Source organism: Chelonia mydas, chromosome 16 (assembly GCF_015237465.2).
Source record: "Chelonia mydas isolate rCheMyd1 chromosome 16, rCheMyd1.pri.v2, whole genome shotgun sequence".
In the NCBI taxonomy this organism is placed as follows: domain Eukaryota; kingdom Metazoa; phylum Chordata; order Testudines; family Cheloniidae; genus Chelonia; species Chelonia mydas.
This window is the reverse complement of record NC_057857.1, coordinates 16140292-16158671: the sequence shown is the minus strand read 5'-3', so window position 1 is coordinate 16158671 and position 18380 is coordinate 16140292. Positions and strand designations below refer to the sequence as shown.

The window sequence follows — 18380 nt, the reverse complement described above, 5'->3', positions numbered from 1 at the left end:
GGGGAAGGCTGTTGTTTGGTTTGCCTTAGTCAAACAACAGAACTTTCCTCCTGCTTGTCTTTACTCAGCTGCACTTTTGAAAGTGGGTATTTTGGTTAAACTTTTCTCTTGCCTCTGGTGTTTAAATCCCTTGGCTGGAGCCTCTGGATGGATGGTGCGGCACCATTGCCTGTTGCTAGTTTGCAGCTCTGTGGCTGGTTGGCTGTCTCTTGATGATGTCATTTAGTGATGGCGTCCTGGTCATCACAATGCAGCTTAGCTTAGTGTAGGCACTGGCCTCTCTCTCGCTTCTGCGAGCATCTAAATGACTCAGGACATCGCTATGGCTTACTGTTGGCAGGGTGATGTAACTAAGCCCCTGTTCCCTGCAGTGTTTCTGATCATGTTGGATTGTGCCATAACTTTCATCTCTGGATTTTCTTGAATGCCCCCCAGATTTGAGTGTGTCTGGCCCTGGAGTGGATTCAGACCCATCTCTGCTAATGTGTAGATGGGTCTGAATGAGCCTGGGAAGCTTTGGACATCCTGCAGAGAAGCCCCTGAATGCTTGGCTGTTGAGTTGCATCTTCTCCAAGCTGTCAGAACTTCTTGGGGCTTTGGATCTGGGCCATCAGTGCTGTAACAGCCTTTTATTGCACTGAAGTAATTTCCTCTCCAGTCCTTTCCAGGGCCCGGAGTCTGATCCCATGCAGGTGAACAGAGAAAGTGGATGGGGTGCTAGAGAGTTCAGAACCTCCCCACAAAGCTCTGGTGTCGCGAGAGGGGACAGTTCAGGGTGGTCCTTCCTTCCGCTCAGCCCCTGAAACCCAAAGAGTTGTGGGTGGAAGGCAGGAACCTCTGCCTCTCTTGCACACCAGTGCTTACGCAGTGACGGTGGATGTTGCCTACGGATCCCAACAGCTGTTGTTTTGGGGCTGCTGAGGCCCCTCCAGCAGTCCTTGCCCTAGAGAAATCATTCTAAACAGGAACGTGGCTTGGAATTCAGACTGAGGGGATAAGTCTCTGTGGCGGCGGGGAGCTGGTAATCCGGAGCAGGTGAATGAGGCTCCGCAAAGGGAAACCGAGTGCTAATCCAGCTCTGGAAAGTTTTTGAGTGGGAGGAGCAGACCAGTTAGCCCACCAGCATGTGTCTGCAGTGGCTTGTTAAATTGCTGCGTCTAGGGATGAGCTGACTTTGCTCAGTGTTTATTATTTGATTTTCTGTGCAATGGGAGCTGCAGGTACTCTGGTAACATGACTGAAAGGCGGTCCCTAATATCTGTAATGTGCTGCTGTCCTGCCCAGAACGTGGCTTCAAAAGTGCTAGCTCAGGGCAGGGGAAATGGCCCCTGGGCAGAAGCTGCCTCACCCTAGGACATATAGCCTAGGATATTGATTTTAAATCTTCGTGTTACAGGGGATTTCTTGGCTGCATCGCCAAATGATCAGCTTTTGGGTGGTGCTGGGGTGGGCTGTGCTGCAGGCTATGCATCCACAAATGCAGTGCTGGCCAAGCAGGGATGAGGGGGATCAAGGGACTATGTTCAGGCAGGTAGCAGAGAAGACCATTCTCAAGCCCTGATGTTGCCCTAATCCTGTGCGCTGAGGGCACAGAGCCTGGGTACTCTTCTCCACCTCGCTGGGGCTGCTCTCAGCAGTGTATGCAGGGTTGGGCCCTTGGACCCTTTCGGGCAGGAACTGTGGTCAGAATGTTCTGACCTGGGTGTTTACCAGTTAGGTTGCTCGCTGCACAGATTAGGCCCTTAAATGAGGGTAACTTGATTCTCAAAGGTGCTGAGAACCTTCAGCTCCCATCGTCTTCAGTAGCTCAGCACCTGTGAAAACCAGGCGGCTTTAATTCCAGATATTGATGTTCAGCTCCCAGGTGTCAACTTGTTGGCCTGTGACTCTCTTTCCTGATTGCAAGCACCTACCGACCTGTGGGCGCCATCTCTGCAGTCCCAATAATATGAGATTTTCCTAATTACAAAGCAGAAGCGCTTGCTGTCAGGTCTCCTCCCCTCCAGCTCTCTTTTCTCCTCCCCCTCCACCCCCCCATGGCAGAACCGACTCTGGGGGCTGGGAGGGTAACCATCTGAGAGGAAAATCTCCAACTAATCAACATTGCCAGGCACATTCCCATTTCACGGTGGTGGAGCCGAAGGAGACACTGCAGCATAGGGCTCTGTCATGAAATCTGGGTAGTCAGAAGGCTGTGGGGAGCGGCTGGGGGTGGGGGGGATTGAACCCCCTCACGCGGTGCAGAACAACCCAGAAAGCACAGCAGTAACAAATGGAAGAGTCATGCGTCAGCTGTGTCCGGAATCGGGGGCGGCGAGCATGGCCGGAGAACAAAAGCCCTCGTTTTCTTTCTCCCTGCCTTTCACAAACAGCCCCGCGCTGGCCGCTCCATTCAGTGGACCTTTCCTGCATTTTCTCTACTTCAGCTGTTTACTGGGTCACCCTAAATAACAACAACAACAACAACAAAAAGAAAGCTAGGGAGAGAGAGAGGGTGGTTTTTTGATTGGCTAGACGGTACAATGAGACCCTCTCTGCCTTAATTAATACAGTAGCAGCATTGAATTGGGTTACTTGAGTGCATTGACCCTGCCGTGCCATGCGGATCAGTGGTGGGGCTGGGGTTTGCAGCTTGCAGAGCACTTAGGCCATAGACTTTCGGTGGGGTGTCTGGGGATTGTAAATATCTTTTGGGGAACCCTTCGCTAGCCGCTTCAGTGCTGTTACATTGTGCAGGTGCAATGGCTGATCCAGACAAGGGTGCAAACGAATCTGGGTATCTAGGACCTTGTGACATCCTCCTCCCTGTAAAAGGGGAAGAAGCTGAGGTAGAGAGATTCTGGCTGACTTTTCAAAATAGCCCACTCACTTTGGCTGCCCCCCTTTTTCATACACCAGCCTACCTTGCAGAAGTCTGAGAACCAGCTGCGCCCATTGGTTTCTGCTGGAGTTGAGAGCTCATCACCTCTGAACAAAGTCCATGCATGCCCCAAGTCGGACACCTGAAATTAGTGCGTGCTTTTTTTGGAAAATGTTTTCCTAAGCGATTTGATGACTGCCAAGAGAAGCAGTTGGGGTCACCAGGACTCTTAAAATGCCAGAGTTCTTGACTCTTAGGGTTTGCCTAGGCAGAGAGTTTGTACCAGATTAATTAAGATCTGAATGTAATCCTATTTAAACTGGTGCACATCCCTGTGTGGACACTCTTATTTGAGTTTGTGTGGCTTGCTCTGGTTTAGCTTAAGTCAGTTAGGAGCAGCCCCTCTTAAATTGAAATAAGCGTGTCCACACAGGGCCTTGCACCGGCTAAAGTAAAGCAGTGCTAATTTGTGTACAGGCAAGGTCAGATCCCTTGGCAGTCATCTTCATCAGCAGAGAATGTCTGTGCCTTAGAGATGCTAGCACTGACACAGAGATCCTTGTTTCCTCTTGCCAGTCCCAAACACTGACTTGATCTTTATTGCCACTTTAGTAACCAGGTCTGCATTAAAGGCATCCAGTGGAGTGGGAGGTGGGGGCGTGTGTGGAAAAAACAGAAGTGAGATTGGAATCGCACAGCTAAAACATGTTTGAACTGCAGCCAACTGATGAGTTACAAGCTAAAGCTGGTGGATTATTGAATAGGCAGCTATTTACAGAGTAGTGGAGCTGCAGTGAGTGGCTGCTCTGGAATGGTGCGTGGATAGGAGAAGAATGGATTGGCCCCTGTGGAGAGGGTTGAGGATTAATCCCTCAAGAGGAGAGAAGCCCCCCATTCCACTCCTGTCCCAAGAGCTCAACAGGCAGCTAGAAACCAGCGTGGACTCATTTTAAATCACAGCAATTTAAAGCACCAATTTTAATCATGCTTTAAATCAAGGTTTCCTGATTGTTGATTTAAATCATCAATTTTAATTGTGTTTTGCATTTGTACTTCAGTTATTTCCCTAAAGAGAGGTTGATTCTCATTGGTTGGTAACCATTAAAACATGTTGATTTGCAACTAATAAGCTTGGCACTAAAATTGGTGCTTCTTTTTGCTAACCAGAAGGTTACACTATTTCTGTACACATTTATTTAAACAATTATATAGCTTGACTTTGGGGTTTTTTTGTTTTTTTTTTCCCCCAGATTCTTAACTTTTACATTTTTTATGATAAAAAATGGTGAATGATAGCTTTCATACTTGTGATTTAGTGTCAAGCTCTGTTTGGATGGAAATTCAAATTCAATGCACAAAAGATATATTTTAATTTTTTTATTAAATAAAACTTCCTTAAATGTGCTGGATATATAAGGAGAAAAAATTTTATCAAAATACATTTTGCATTTAAAACTAAGAGGTTTATTAAACAAAGGAAGTAAATTGTGAGGTTTTTGCAGGAATGGTGGGTGAAATTCTGTGGCCTGCGTTGTGCAGGAGGTCAGACTAGATGATCATAATGGTCTCTTCTGACCTAAAAATATCTATCTATGAATATTTCTGGTTACCATAGCCTTCAAGATTTTAAAATTGATATCTCTCATCCTTTGATACCTAGTTCTTATTCATAGATTAAAAGAGGAATAAAACCTTTTCTGCTTTTTCAACTCCTCGGTGCAAGGACTCTGTCTTCCCTATGTGTTTGAACACCATGTGTAGCACAAAGGGGCCCTGGTCATGTGTGTGCACTGCCATAACATAAATAATTACCTCTGCTGGACGCATTTCTATTATATTCACGAGAGAAGGTGGGTGAGGTAATATCTTTTATTGGACCAACTTTGGTTGGTGAAAAAGACAAGCTTTTGGGTTCATGCTTTCAATGCAGAGATTTTTTCCATCCAGGTTAAACACGGAACCTTTAATTCTCTAGTCTGTCAGAGTTCGTTTTGCTCATTTCTAAAATCAAGTGGTAGATTTAATTTTTGCAAAACACTAAAATATTTGATTTTTTGTAAGCTCAGTCCCCTTGTGTACTCCCCACAGGCCTCCAAACCAGGGTTATTTTTTACCTGGCTCTCATTTTAATTATACATGTTCCTAGGTTAGCAGCGGGACTGAGGACAGATAAGTGGTTCTAGTTCTGGCCTATCAAGGCTGCGAATAGTGATGGTTAAAAATGCAGGTAGCTTTTTCTTGGTTTTCAAATCATTGCTGGGCAGATCTTATTTTTGCCAAAAAACCAAACCCATGGGTCAAGTACTGGCTCCCTGGGAACCCACCCCTGAGGCATGGCTGGAAGAAGACAGAAAAATCATTATGGTTTTGATTCGTCTCTAAGTTGTAATGATGTTGTTGCATATCAAATGCACCCATTACTATAGTGTCTAGACACTTCCATCTCTGGACCTCTCTCTCTCTCTCTCTCCATCTCCTGCACCACATCCCTGCATTTGGGGGTCAGATCTACGTCGTTTGAGTCCTTCTGAAGTGGAGTGAGTTACCGTCAGACACTTTCTCTGTTTAATCCGATGCAGTGATACCTATTGTTGTTTTGTGTACTAAGGGCCACCCACAGTGACATTCTGGTTCCTCTTCCTTGTGCCCTATGCTGTGCCCTCGTGTGTGAGCAGCATGTGGCCATGCGTGGCTGCCTCTGTATATAGTTTGTGGAAATGCAAGCTTAAGTTAACAAGAACAGAAAGCTCAGAAATGTGGAAGCAAGGGCTGAAATTGCTGTGTTGGCTGGGTGCTTTTTGCCCCGAGCTTTTGGGTGGAGGGAGAAACGTGCAGGGCTGAGTTTTCTTATGAATTCCATCACCCTAGAAAAGGAGCTGTTCCCAGAATGCCTGTCTGTCCTTGGAAGTCCTGCCTCTGTAGAAGCTTGTCCGTGTAGTTTTTCTGCTGTCTGCGTGCACAAGTGGCTGTCGTACATTCTTGTGTTCAGAGATGTGGGGTTTGGATTAAATCCAGCGCCCCGGTGTCTCACTCAGTCAGTGCTTTCACACTGTGGAGTGCAACTCTCCTGTGTGTTCCATGTAAAGGGCCTGAGTTTCAGAAGCTCTGAGTCCTGCGGTTCCAGCTGAAAGCGGTGGGGACTTGGTGGGTGCTGAGCACCCCTTTAAATCCAGCCCGTTATCGCCAGCGGATGAGGAGACTGTGTGCAGCAAAGAGGTGTGGGTGTGGCTTTTTTTTTTTTTAAACCCCCTTTAGAAGTGAAACCAGACCAGAGGAGAACTCCGTCTCCCTGTACTGCCTCGTGTCTGGAACGAAGAGGTTTAGTTCCTAATCCCCAGCCACTGACTCACTTGTGCAAGTTGCAAAGACTCCCTTGTAACAGACCCCCATGCCATTGGGGTTCTCTTCTGCCAAAACAATGAGTGTGGATTTTAGTAACTCAGGCCAAGGTTTTTCCGAAGGGCCTAGTGATTTTGGGTGTCTTGACTTGAGATGCCGTTAAAAGGGCCTACTTCCCCGCCCCCACCTTAAAATTGGGCCCCTTAAATGTGTGTCAGGTTGGGCCCCCAAAACCACTGGTCACTTTGGAGAATCTTGGTCAAAATGGAGCAAGCTGTGGAATAGTTCCCCAAAGGAAGGGACGGGAGCCCCATCCCTCGAGTCACTTAAAATTCGACTGGACTTAATACTGGAGATTATGCCTGCATTGGTTCCCGACAGAGGAGGGGTTCATGGGTATCTCCCAGATCTTGATTTCAGTCAGGGGCAACTTGAGGTTTCTAAAGCCATTGAAAATACTGGTCCTTCAGGTCCGGTAGCTCAGGCTGGCTCCGCTGGGGCCAGGGACTGCAATTTTCCGCTCTTAATGCCTAAAGTAAAACAAAATATGCATTAAGTGTGTCAGGAAATCCTGACCTGCAAAGCCAAGCAGCTGATGGGGTGACTGGCCGCTCCCATGTCTTGGGGGAAACCATTCTCCTCTGCTCCCCCACCCCCATTCAAGTTTAGCTTCTGGCCCCTGGTCCATGCCTTTCCTGTTTTCCCCTTTGTAGTTACTTTTTAATAGGGCTTTGGAATTGTTCCTTGACTGAAGTGGCTCAGGGACAGGAAGGAAGGAAGGCAGAGACTCTATAGAGTTGGAAGAATACATCTCCATCTGTTTAACTTCCTGACACTATTGTTCTAATGCTTGAGTGATTAGCTCTCAGGGATGGAGCCGCTGGAGGCTACAGTGGGCTTGGTAACCCACAGTAAAGGAGGTTGGCCCTGTCTCCCCTTCCAGTCAGTGAGACCGGAGAAGGAGACTGGGAGTCAGGATCTTTGGGTTCCTTTCACAGCTGCTTTACTTTTCTGTGCCTCGGTTTCCCTATCTGTAGAATGGGGGTGATCATGCCTGCCTTCCTCACAGGGGGATTGTAAGGTGCTGTTCAACGTTTGTGCTTTGAGAACCAGGGATGAAGGGAGTTGTGGAAGTGTGTGTGTGCCCTGTATTGTGGCATGCGGTGTCTTGGCAGTGGTGGGGCACCTGCAGTTCCCATTGGATTTCAGAGGAAGCGAATGCAAGGACTTCACACCACTCAGGGTGTGGTTAGATTGAGCCTGTTGCTGTTCTCCCCATCTGCTCCCACCACCCAGTGCAGATTCAGCTTCCAAAGGACTGCTCCATCTTGGCTCCAGTGACCATCAGCTCAGTGTTGCTGGGTCTCTCCAAAGCTCCCTCCCTGGTTATGTGTTAACAAAGATGTAATGGGTGAAAGGGGGTTGATTTAAAGCACCTCTGCCTCAGTGTTTGTGAAGACCCCATCTCTCTGCACAGTGAAACCCTGCCCCTGGAGAATAGACAACAGCAGGGCCTGAGGGGCAAAGTTCTAGCTCAATGGGCATCCGTGAGGTTTTTGCCTTTTGTGGTGCTTTCTCAGAAAGGCTGGCCCTACATGGTGCCCCAGGTGCAGTTGGTGCCCTACTGGTACCTTAAATGGGTGTCCTACATTCCTGGCACCTTAAGTTGCTTGTCTACCAAGGCCCATGCTAGCAGTAATCTAGACCTGGTATGTTGTAACACAGGGCATCTTTCCCGTGTCCTTGGCCCTTGGATACCACGGGGATGGGGTTGGCACAATAATCAGAGTAGGATGGCCCCTCTCGAGGACATTCTGAGCATGGCACTTGAAAGGATATGGCTTATATCCCTGTGTGTAGATGGTGAGGGGAGGACAGTCCCAAGGGGTGGGGAAAACAAAACTCTGCTGCTTGTATTGCCGTTCTCTGGCATTGCATGGAAATCCCCCCAAGAAAACCTCTTGCGTTGCTTATTCTTATTTTAGACAAGCAGAACAAGGCGGAGCTTCTGCCTTTGTGTCCGATTCACAGAAAGGAAGCTATTTTTCTCTAACTAGAGAGGGGTTTTTTGTTTCCTTTCAAGCAGGGACACATGTTGTGGCTTATGTAAGAGGCCCAGAAGTAACTGCAGTTCATCCTGATGAACCCAGGCTTCTGCTTCAGTGAATGAGGGAAACCTAACTCAGGGCTTGTGTGAACCCTGGGGGAAAGGGGCATAGGTGGAACAGATTTCTAGAGGAAGCTTCTTGGCTTTCTCTGAAGGACTCTTCCCAAGTTATCAATGAGTGAGCACCGTCTAGAATGGGGCACCGGAAATCTTACTTTCACTGACCTTGAAAAAGTCACCTACGTTTTGATCCGAAGTCCGTTGTACAAAATGGAGCAAGCTGTGGAGTAGTTCCCCAAAGGAAGGGACGGGAGCCCCATCCCTTGAGTCACTTAAAGTTCGACCATTGCATGCAAAGACTCTCATTGACTTCAATGGGCTTTGGACCAGGTCCTTAATCTTGTCTAGACTAGCATTCTCAGCCTGTTAATTCTCAGCAGGTGCAGAGCCACTGGTGGCAGGTGAATTGTAGACAGGGTTAGATGAGATGATGGTAAAACACACTTGAGTCTTGGCCTGTACGGCAGCCTCCGCTTCTACTGCCGCTGGAGTAGCTGCATTTATTTGGAATTGTGCGTCCAGATCTACCCTGTGGTAGTAACAGCTCCAGTGCCTTATTTTTTCCTATCTGTGTAAACAGGGTGATGGTATCTCTTGGGGAAGGATGCAAGGTATCATTCACTTAAGCTCAAATAATAAACAGTAATAGGCTTGTAAAGCATTTGTGTTCCCCAGCTGGAAGGTGTTAGAGAAGTGCAGAGTCTTATTATTTAATCCAGATGCTGTCTAGGATGCCTCAGTGTAAAAATAGCTTCTCTGTCACCTGTATTGCAGGCTGATACCTTTTTAATAACAGTTCATTATCTGTATTTACTGATGGCTAAGTGTGAACTAATGGGCACATGAGTTAACTCTTAGGCCTTGGTAATTGTGAGTTAATTGTTTGTATCTCACCTGCAGTGGCTTTGTCATGCCCACACTTAAATTAAGTCACACACTTCCTCTCCTCCTTCACCTTAGTTGACTCATCTCAAAGAAGTTAAAAAACCAAACTTGTTTGCCACTGTTTCGGAGGCCTTTCAGGAGCCTGTTGCCAAGCCACTAGATCTCGCCTCATTCCCAGTCGAACTTCCTGTTCTGTTTCTGCTAAATTGCAGAGTAGGGGGGAAATGCACTGGGAAATATTAGTGCAGATGTCAGTTTGGGCCTTAGCTGCTTCTGTGTTTCTGCTTTGTTTTGCTTCCTTAGTTTCTGACCAACATGTACAGAACGCACAATCAGCAGGAAAAAATGGGGAGGAAAGAGGAAGCTGATGCCAAGAATAAAGATTTAATATTTAATAGAGTCCCATCCTAGCAACCCACCAGGCCCTCGGTGCGTGCCTGTCCTATACCCATCGGATATCCGTTTACTTTGTGCATGATTTGTCAAGAGGGTATCGCAAAAGTCATCGGGGGGAAAAAAATAACTGAATCAGAAGGACTCAAAGTAGGAAGGAAATGGAGTTTGCACATATATGTGACAAAACAGGGTATTCCATCTGCATGTGACATGGAACTCGTGAGTGGGATTGATTGCTGAGTCATAACATTGCTTTCCCTTTCAGCTGCATGGCAACTCTGTTAGTGATTCATGGATTAAACACTGGAAATTTTGTACTTGCCAATATATGTCTGTTTATATTTTAATTAGGTGAATTCAGTTTTAGCAGTCCTTCAAAATTCTGCATCAGGAATTTATAGCGGCTGAGTCAAGCTCTGCTCTTAGTTATACCAGATTAAGGGTCTGATTCTGACTGGTACTGAGCACCTCCAGATCCCCGTTCACTTTGCTGGGAGGTACAGCTGCTGCTCAGCATCTCTTAGGATCAGGCCATAAATCCAGAGGAACCCGATTATCACCAGATTTACACCAGTGTAATTAGAGAGCAGAATTTGCTCCACAGGTTAGATTATGGTGATTGCACAAGTGGCAAAGCAGAAACCGACCAACTCCATGTGTGTCCCTGTGCAATGGGATAGGTCCTTTTGTGGGAGCAGGGTTTGGCTTCCTCTGAAGCATTTGGTGGTCGCCATCCTAGAGAATAGGGACTAATAGGCTGATCCGGTGGGAAAATTGCATGTCTGAGGGTGTAAATTTACAGGAAACATTGTCTTTCTTTTTTGTGGAAACATCAACAATTTGGGACAAACCCATCTGGCTGAAATGGTTTTTAAAAGGCGTTTCTTGGCATTCTTTTTAAGCAGACTGGGCCTAAGAATGGGTGTGAGGATTTGTGGTATAATTAACACTATCGTAAGGGTTATGCCTTGACTTCAGAGGAGCATGTGTGTGTTCCAGACGCCCATACTTAACCACGTTCCCATTTCACTGATCCCCATCTAAGGCCTTGTCTGTGTGGACATTCTTATTGCAGAATAAGTGTGGCTTGTTCTTGTTCCTGAAGCTAAACAAGCACAACCACATGTGGAGTTTTTCAGGAATAGCTATTCCTGAATTACTCTCTGCGTAGACAAGCCCTAAGCTTGGAAGTTTAATGCCTTGTGAAGTCAATGGGGGGTGGAGCGGAGGGAATCGTTTCCGCCGTCTGTAGCTATGATGGAGATGGCTGCCTGCAGGGATTGGTTCAGGGTGGCTTGGTTTGTTGGTTTATGATGGAAATGCTTCCTGCAATCTCTGCTGGAGAAGCCAAGGGACTTCCATGGCTGAGAACTCCAGGTTTTGCAGAAATCCTGGAAAGACCCTTACCCAGCAGACCCACCATTTGCATGACTCCCTCTTCCCCAGACAGAGCTCGCTTACAGGGAGCGTCTACCCCAATCCAATGCCCAGGTTAAATCCATGCAGTGGCAGTCACCACCAGCTGGGATCAGTTTGTGTCTGAGTAGGAAGGCGGGGTTCCAGCATGGGAGCAGCTGACTGGGGTCAGATCCTGCTCCTGTGGAAACCGGGCTGTTCTCTCCACTGGATGGGTTTCTGTAGCAGCACAAGGTGTCTCCGTCTCCTCAGCAACAGGCTCTCAGAGCCGGCTGCCTAACTCAGCTTTTCAGCTGGAAACTGGGAGCCAGGCAGGCTGCTACAGGAGCTGGTCGCTGCCCACTAGGCTGGGGCCAGCCCGTTTGCTTCATGCACTCAACCCCGGTATTGCATCAAGTTTGTGTTTTCCCCTCCAAGGCGCGCGAAGGTGAGCGGCCAGCCCGGGTTAGATAAACAGTGGCGCGAGGGGTCCCTGTGGCCGCACAGGGCGGCTTTCCTGTCTTTTCGCGGGCATGTGTTATGGTTCATAAACCAAAGTGCGGTGTCTGACTGGGCCAAACCCACCCCTGGGGTGTGTCCGTTAACCTCAGTGGCTGAGAAAGCCCGTTGCGCATCGCCCACGGGAACTAGGAGGGCTGTTGCTAGCCACCGTTCCTCTTGTTCCTTTGCTCACTCTGCGGTGTCACAGCCCGGCTTTCTCTCTGTTGATGTGCTGTGTGTACACAGGAGGGACTTGGCTGCGAGCCTCCCCTGGGTAAATCTCTCCATTGAACTGGCTTAGCCAGGTATCGCTGTTAGGTGTGTTCTCCATAGGACAAGTGGCAGGTTTATTGTATGTCAACATGTTTCGCCATTTTGGGCAGGAAAAGGCGGAGAGGGAGTGATCCCCCAGTGTTTTAAGAGGATACAGATAAATCCTCTTAGAGGGAGTTTTGCCTCAGCAAGCCGTAGGGAGGAAGGGCCATAGGCTTCTGTGGAGCCGTTGTGGGTAATGGAGCTAAATTGGCCTCATTGGCCTGGAGGCCTAGAGCCCAGTTCAAGGATGCTTTGCAGCTGCCGTGCCAGCTATGCCAGCTGGAGGGGAGCTTGGGGAAGCAGGCAGAAGTTAGAGCAACCATCAGAGCTGCCCAACCAGCCTACTGGACCAGTCCAGGCCTCAGGATCAGTCAGGCGTAAACTGCCACTCCTCGCCCCCACCCCACCCCAAAAGCCCTTTCTCTGTGCGGGGCAGAATGGTCTTTTGGATGAGCTCTAGGACGTTCAGTTGGGCCAGTGGATTTGATTCCCAGCGGAGCTGTAGCCCTCCTGTATGGCCTAGGTGCAAGGCACTTAGCCCCCCATTTTCCCAGTGACTGCTAATTTCGGGTGCTCTGCTTGAGAAAACAAAGGCCTGCTGTTCAGCCGTGCCAGGGGCTGTTGGCTTCAGCGGGACTTATGGGTGCTGAGCGCCTCTGAGAATGGGGCACCAGGCACCTCTGGTCGGGCACTCAAGAACCGCCACGCTGAAAATGTGGGGGCACTGGAATGTAGGCCAGGTCCCTCCTTTGCACAAAGGGGATCCTGGCACGTATCCCTCTCACGTTCGGTGTTGGAACCCCTGACACTAGTATTTGCAAAGCACTTCAGGGTCTGTAGAAGGTGCCATCAAGAGAAGGGCAAAATATTGGTACCTGGATGCCCTGGTGATGAGTCCATTAGAAATGGCTGGGGACAAACCAGTCAGTGGCGTGTCACTGCAGCGCCTCCTGTGGATGCGGTAATTCAGCCTCTCCTGTCTGTATCCAAAGCCCACTTCGCAGGCTCTCCCTGTGTCTGAGCTTCCCTGCTGGATGCCGTCTCCCGAGCAGGTTCCCTACCACAGATGCGATCCCTCGCTCCAGTGCAGATTGGTTTCACTGTGACGGTTTGTTTGTTACGTGTGTTGTGATTGCACAGCCCATCGGTGAGGAGCAGAGGGCAGAGCATGGTGTTCCCCTGTGCGGTTACCAGAGGCACTAGGAAGTGCTCCAGGGGCTGGAATGGGCAGCAGCCCAGGCAGGGAAAGGAGAGCAACTGGAGCAGGCCTACTATGTTCTGGCAGCTGGGAGCACTAGCTCCCAGATTAAAACCCACCAGGGAACGCTGCCGACCTAGCCCCAAATGCTGCCGAAATGTTAGCTGCTTCTGGGGTTCTTGCTCTGATCAGCGTCAGGCACCTTGGGCCTGACTGGCAGAGGGGCTGGGCACCCTAAAGGCAGTGGGAGCGGCTGTGTCCCAAGAGCTCGAGGCTGTGATTTTTGGCCCTTGGCCCCCCTGCATTTTGGGGAGGAGGCGAGTTTTGGGGGTTCAGCTCTCCTACAGTTTGCAGGACAGGGGGTTGAGTGACCAGCTTATTGGGCTGGCTCTCCCAGTGCTTGTGCTGCTGTTGAAACACTGATGCATTAGGAGGCGCCCCCCTTACCGATGCCTAACTGTAGGTAGGTAGAATCCCCCCCGGTACAGCACTCTAGGGCTCTTCTTACATTAGAAGGGAAGTGCCTGTAGGCTTTGCTCCCCCAAAAAACCTTCCTACCCCTGCCCCCAGGACTGATGCCTCCTGATTTTCATATTTAAATATGCAATTGTCACCATCTTGGCCTCTCAGCCATTCCCGGGACTAAATCCCCCGTGCCATGAAGGTAACTGCGCTGTTTCCTCTCCCCATGGCAGAGCTCCACGCAGGAGATCGGAGAAGAGCTGGGAGACGGAGTGATCTACAGCATATCGCTCCGGAAGGTGCAGCTCCACCACACAGCCAACAAGGGGCAGCGATGGCTCGGGGTAAGCTAGGCCCAGCCTCCCTTTGCCCTCTGTGTGCTGATTTCCCCACGCTCGCTTCTCCTTGTGCCTTCCGAGCATGGCAGCAGGTGGCCTTTGGGGTGTCGTGGTTCCAGCAGGATGGGTCCAGGTGTAAGTGGGCACATGCCACATAAGCCACAGGTCCAGTTCTTAGCGTGCTAGGGGCAGTGTTTCCTACAGCGGCCGGGAGATCCATTCATCCTTTCCCTCTCCAGGCCTGTCGCTGCACCCACTATGGCACTCATTGTGCTGCATGCAGGCAGGTGGCTGGCTTGGGGATCATGGGCATGCAGCAGTCAGGGTGAGGGGATGAAGCACCCCAGCCAACGTGGACACAGATGTTTTGATTTGCCAGCTGCAGGTCCGGGCTGGGGGTGACCCCCCAATAGGACGGCCTGATGAAACATGCTCACATGTGCCTCATCCTCTTCCTGCTTTGGGCATTAAACTGGGCATCCCCATTTTGGGGTCTCCTACCAAGAACTCACCAGCACCTGGCCCTGTGTCTGGATTGAGTGTGCATGGGAGAGTTCAAATCCTTGTCTGACTCCTTGCCAGAGTTGGAAGGAGAAGGTGCCTGACCCTGGGGAGGCAGGAGGAGTCATGTGATTACTTGCACATCAGGAAGGGATTGGGAGGGATGCAAATTAGGCTGCCCTTTGCAGAATAGGGCCCCAATCTCCTGGGAAGGGCCGAGCACACATCTCCCGCTGAAATCTGTGGGAGTTGGGGAGCTCCATGCTCAATGGGATCTGGTGCTTTGTTCCCTGGAGAAGAAGGGGTTAAGAGAGGCGCTCTCTCCTACTGAACAGCCTGTCTTGGAGGAAGCCGACATCCTTTTTGTCCTTCTCATACCAACCCAGACACAGCCAACAAAAAGCCTCTCCCCTCCGGGAGCTGGCATGGGGCCGGGGGACCAGACAGGCCCGCAGGAATGCAGCGCTGGGTATTATTGTTTCCGGCTGTCCAATTCCATCACATTCCAGTGGCAGAGCGGATGGGCAACCCCTGCATGGGAGCTCTGAGAGAAGGATCCCGGAGCCATAAAAGCTCCAGGCCTGGTTTTCCCTGCTGCCCGCGGGTGGGTGTGTCTCATGCAGAGTCCATGTGGGAGCCCTGAAGCCAGTGGAAGGAAGAGGCGGCTGCTGGAGATCCTCATTTTGCCCTTCCCCGCCTATTATTTTCTCTTTAACTTTCTGTTTCCTGAGCTGAGCCAGGCAGGTTCAGGCCGTGGGCAATGGGGAGCCAGGGTTGCCAGCCCTTCTGTCTGCTTGAGCAGGGATAGCAGATACCAGGGGTGTGGGAATGGGGAGGGCATACCAAGTTGGATCCGCTTGGGCACCTCCCCACTGGGACAGATTGCTCTGTCAGTAGAGGGGCGGACTGGGCATAGGGCTGGAAGCCAGGAATACCTCAGTTCTAATCCTGGCACTGATACCCTCTGTAGCCTTGGGCGAGTTGCTTGGCCTCTCATTGCCTCAGTTCCCCCCCCCTCCTGTAAAATTGGGGTAGTCCCCCGTCCCCCCCCCCAGGAGTGTCATGGTGAGTCTTTAGCCAGACCTGCCTGGACACATGTGCCGGTCCAATTCTGATTTTGTCCCTCTGTGAGCAGCGCCTCCCATGGGTCACTAAACAGAGCTGCAGCTCTCACAAATGCATGTGCGCTGAGCAGGATCTCCTTGCATGGAGCTTTCCAAGTGCCCAGGCTAGGGGGAGACGCAAGGCCCCTAGGAAGGGGGCGGAGCTCTTGAGCCTTTTGGTTTCCAAAGGGACTTGGTTGCCCATCCCCACCCCTTGTGTCCTCCCTGTCTGTGGAGCCCATGCTTGCGATCATGCTTAAAGGAGTAGGCCCATCGCGGGAGCATTGCCCTGGCCTGATCGAATGCTGAAGAAGCTCCTGGGGAAGCTACTCAGGCTTTACTGGACTGAGTCCCTGTCCACACCAGGGAAGTGACCCACTGGTGACGGATTCAGTGGCGTAGCAAGAACCAGCACAACGTCCGCATTTGTCCTGTGCCCATTCCGGCGCTGCTCTGCACTGGGACACCGTCCCATAGCGCCCTGAAGGGAGAGGTGCCCTGGGACCATTAGGGAAGTGATTGTGTGTGTGTGTGTCCTCAGCTCTGCGCTCGTGTTCCTCTCTCTGTCCTCCGCCTAACGCCGTCCATCATCCCCCACCTCCAGTTCGAGAACGAGTCGGCCTTGAACCTCTACGAGACATGTAAGGTGCGGACAATAAAAGCCGGGACCCTGGAGAAGCTGGTGGAGTATCTGGTCTCAGCCTTCAAGGGCAATGACTCCACCTACGTCACCATCTTCCTGTGCACGTACCGGGCCTTCGCCACCACCAAGCAAGTGCTAGACCTGCTGCTCAACAGGTGATGCTGCCCCTCCCTCCCTGTGGTGCCCCTGGGGGGTGGAAGTCTGTGCCCTATCCGTGCCACGGTCCCTCCTGTGCCCCAGACCCCCATGTTCCAGACAGGCGATTCATGCAGTTCTCTCCTCCGGGCCCTGCTTGTGTGGGTTCATGCCTGACTCTGACCATGGCTCAGCACCCCACATCACAGCTGCTCCTTGGGGGGGGCCCCTCTGGGTTTAGCGGGGAGCTGCCCCCATTCCAGCCTCAAAACTCTGGCTGGGCTGGGTCCTCTCCCCTCATGCAGACTGAGTGGGGGGTGGGGTGGTGGGGTACTCCTCAGCCATGCTACAGCCTCAGGTATGGAATAGTCCATGTAGCGTGTCTCTCCGCCCCGCCCCGAGGCCCATAGCTGGGAGTGGAAGTCTTTGTGTAGTCCCGGATCGACCAGCTCTGCCCTTCCCTCAGCCCACCTGTGCTCAGGGCCTTCCAAGCCCGACAGGAGGTGGAGCAGGGCACATCCCAGTACTGTGTGGAAAGCCAGGCTAGGAGAGCTGCTCCTGCTTTCTCCAGAGATGTTAGCGTCCCCAACCTTGAGTCCTTTTTAATGCTGCTGTTTGTAACTGGAGCTGTATCGCCCCCACCCCCTCCGGAGGCAGCCTTTCATTGTGCCCCTAGCACAGCGCATTTGCCAGGACGCCGGAACAATGGGGGCAGTGTTAGCGGGAGTGCATACCAGGGAGCACGTATACTCCCGGGATTGTCCGGGCATTGCACTCTGCGTGGGGGGGGGCCCTTATGGGCCATGCGATGACTACAGCAGGGGGGAGGCAGTGTGAACTCTGCTCTTCATGCCTGTGCTGTCCCTCTCAAAGGGCCAGTCCAGTCCAATGAGTCTGTGAAATGCCCAGAGCTGCCTCGGTGCCGGGTCTCAGCATTCCTAGATCAAAGCCAGGTCCATCCCACTGGGTACCCTGTTCTGACCGTGGCCAGTGCCTGCTGCTTTAGGAGAAGGTGGCCCTCTGTCTTCTATAATGCACCTGGTTGATTATACATTGAAATACTCTAGGAGCATCACCGTGGGGGTGAGAACACTGATTGGTGGATGTTACAATGGCATTCCCAGAAGTACCGCCTCTGAGAATGCTGTCCAGACGTGACAGCCCTGTAGGCTGTCTCAAGCAGTGCGGGTACTTCAGGGGATACCCATGGATGCAGTGCCACTTAACCCTTCCCTGGCACCAGGCTGAGTCATAGAGACATGGGCTAAGCTGTCCAACTCTGAAACTGGAGCGGTTTCATTGAACAAGCCGGTGACTTTTGCCTGCCAGATGCAGCTTCTCTTTGCCTGGCAGGGTGTGCATGGGAAAGGGCGACCTGTCGTGGGTGCTTAGGGTAGTTGTCCCTGTGTGCATGGGACATGGGCCGCTCCTGTCGTCCCCCACAGTTTGAAATCCAGAGTCCTATCCTAAGGCAACCCTGAGAGTCCGCAGTGGGTACTAGTTGCCCCTCCTGGCTTGGCAACAGGCTCCTGAAAGGCCCCTGGCAGGAGTGCATGGATATAGGTGTCTTCGGAACCCTGCCCTGGCTGAAATGCCTCGTAAGTCCCCAAACTCCATGCAGGGGGTAGGACTCATTTGGCCGGGGGCGGGCGGTATGCTGGGAAGAGATCCAGAGTGAAGGATGCCTGCCTGCTCCAGCAGGGTAGCTGTGGAGAGGCAACTGCCCAGGGGTGTGTGGTTTAACTGGCTCATTGTTATCCCCTTGTCAGGTACGGCAAACTGCACGTCCAGATGAATGGGGACCACACCAGACACACTGTGGATGAGAGACTGGAGCTGAAAAAGTAAGCGTACCTCTGCTGCCATGAGCCCTCCACTCGGCACCAGGGCAGGGAGGGAATGTGTCTGCCTGGCCCCTCTGCTCTCTTCATGGATGGAACTCTCTCCAGGTGCCAAAGGACCATCCACTCTGGGCTGTGTGCTGTGGAATTAGGTCTAGGAGGATACAGGCAGGGAGAATGCTGGGCTGAGATGGGCTGGGACTTGGATCGAGTCAGAAACTGGGAACTCGGATTGGGTGGGTCTTGGAAAGAAGCCAGGAATAGAATCCAGGTCTCCTGAGCCTGTCTCCTGCTCTAACTG

General features: G+C 51.2%; 1 protein-coding gene across 9 annotated transcripts in view; it reads left to right on the top strand.

The window, feature by feature from the left end:
• The window catches only part of RALGDS (ral guanine nucleotide dissociation stimulator), a 98481-nt gene that overhangs the window by 67078 nt on the left and 13023 nt on the right, over nucleotides 1-18380 (top strand). For all 9 annotated transcript variants that reach the window (XR_005222548.2, XM_043530114.1, XM_037879860.2 and 6 more), the window contains 3 exons: nucleotides 13752-13862; nucleotides 16065-16258; nucleotides 18008-18082. Coding sequence is in view for 8 of the 9 variants with exons in the window: in XM_043530114.1 (XP_043386049.1) it covers nucleotides 13752-13862; nucleotides 16065-16258; nucleotides 18008-18082 (380 nt within the window). In the remaining variant the exon portion in view is untranslated. The remainder of the gene's footprint in view (nucleotides 1-13751; nucleotides 13863-16064; nucleotides 16259-18007; nucleotides 18083-18380) is intronic.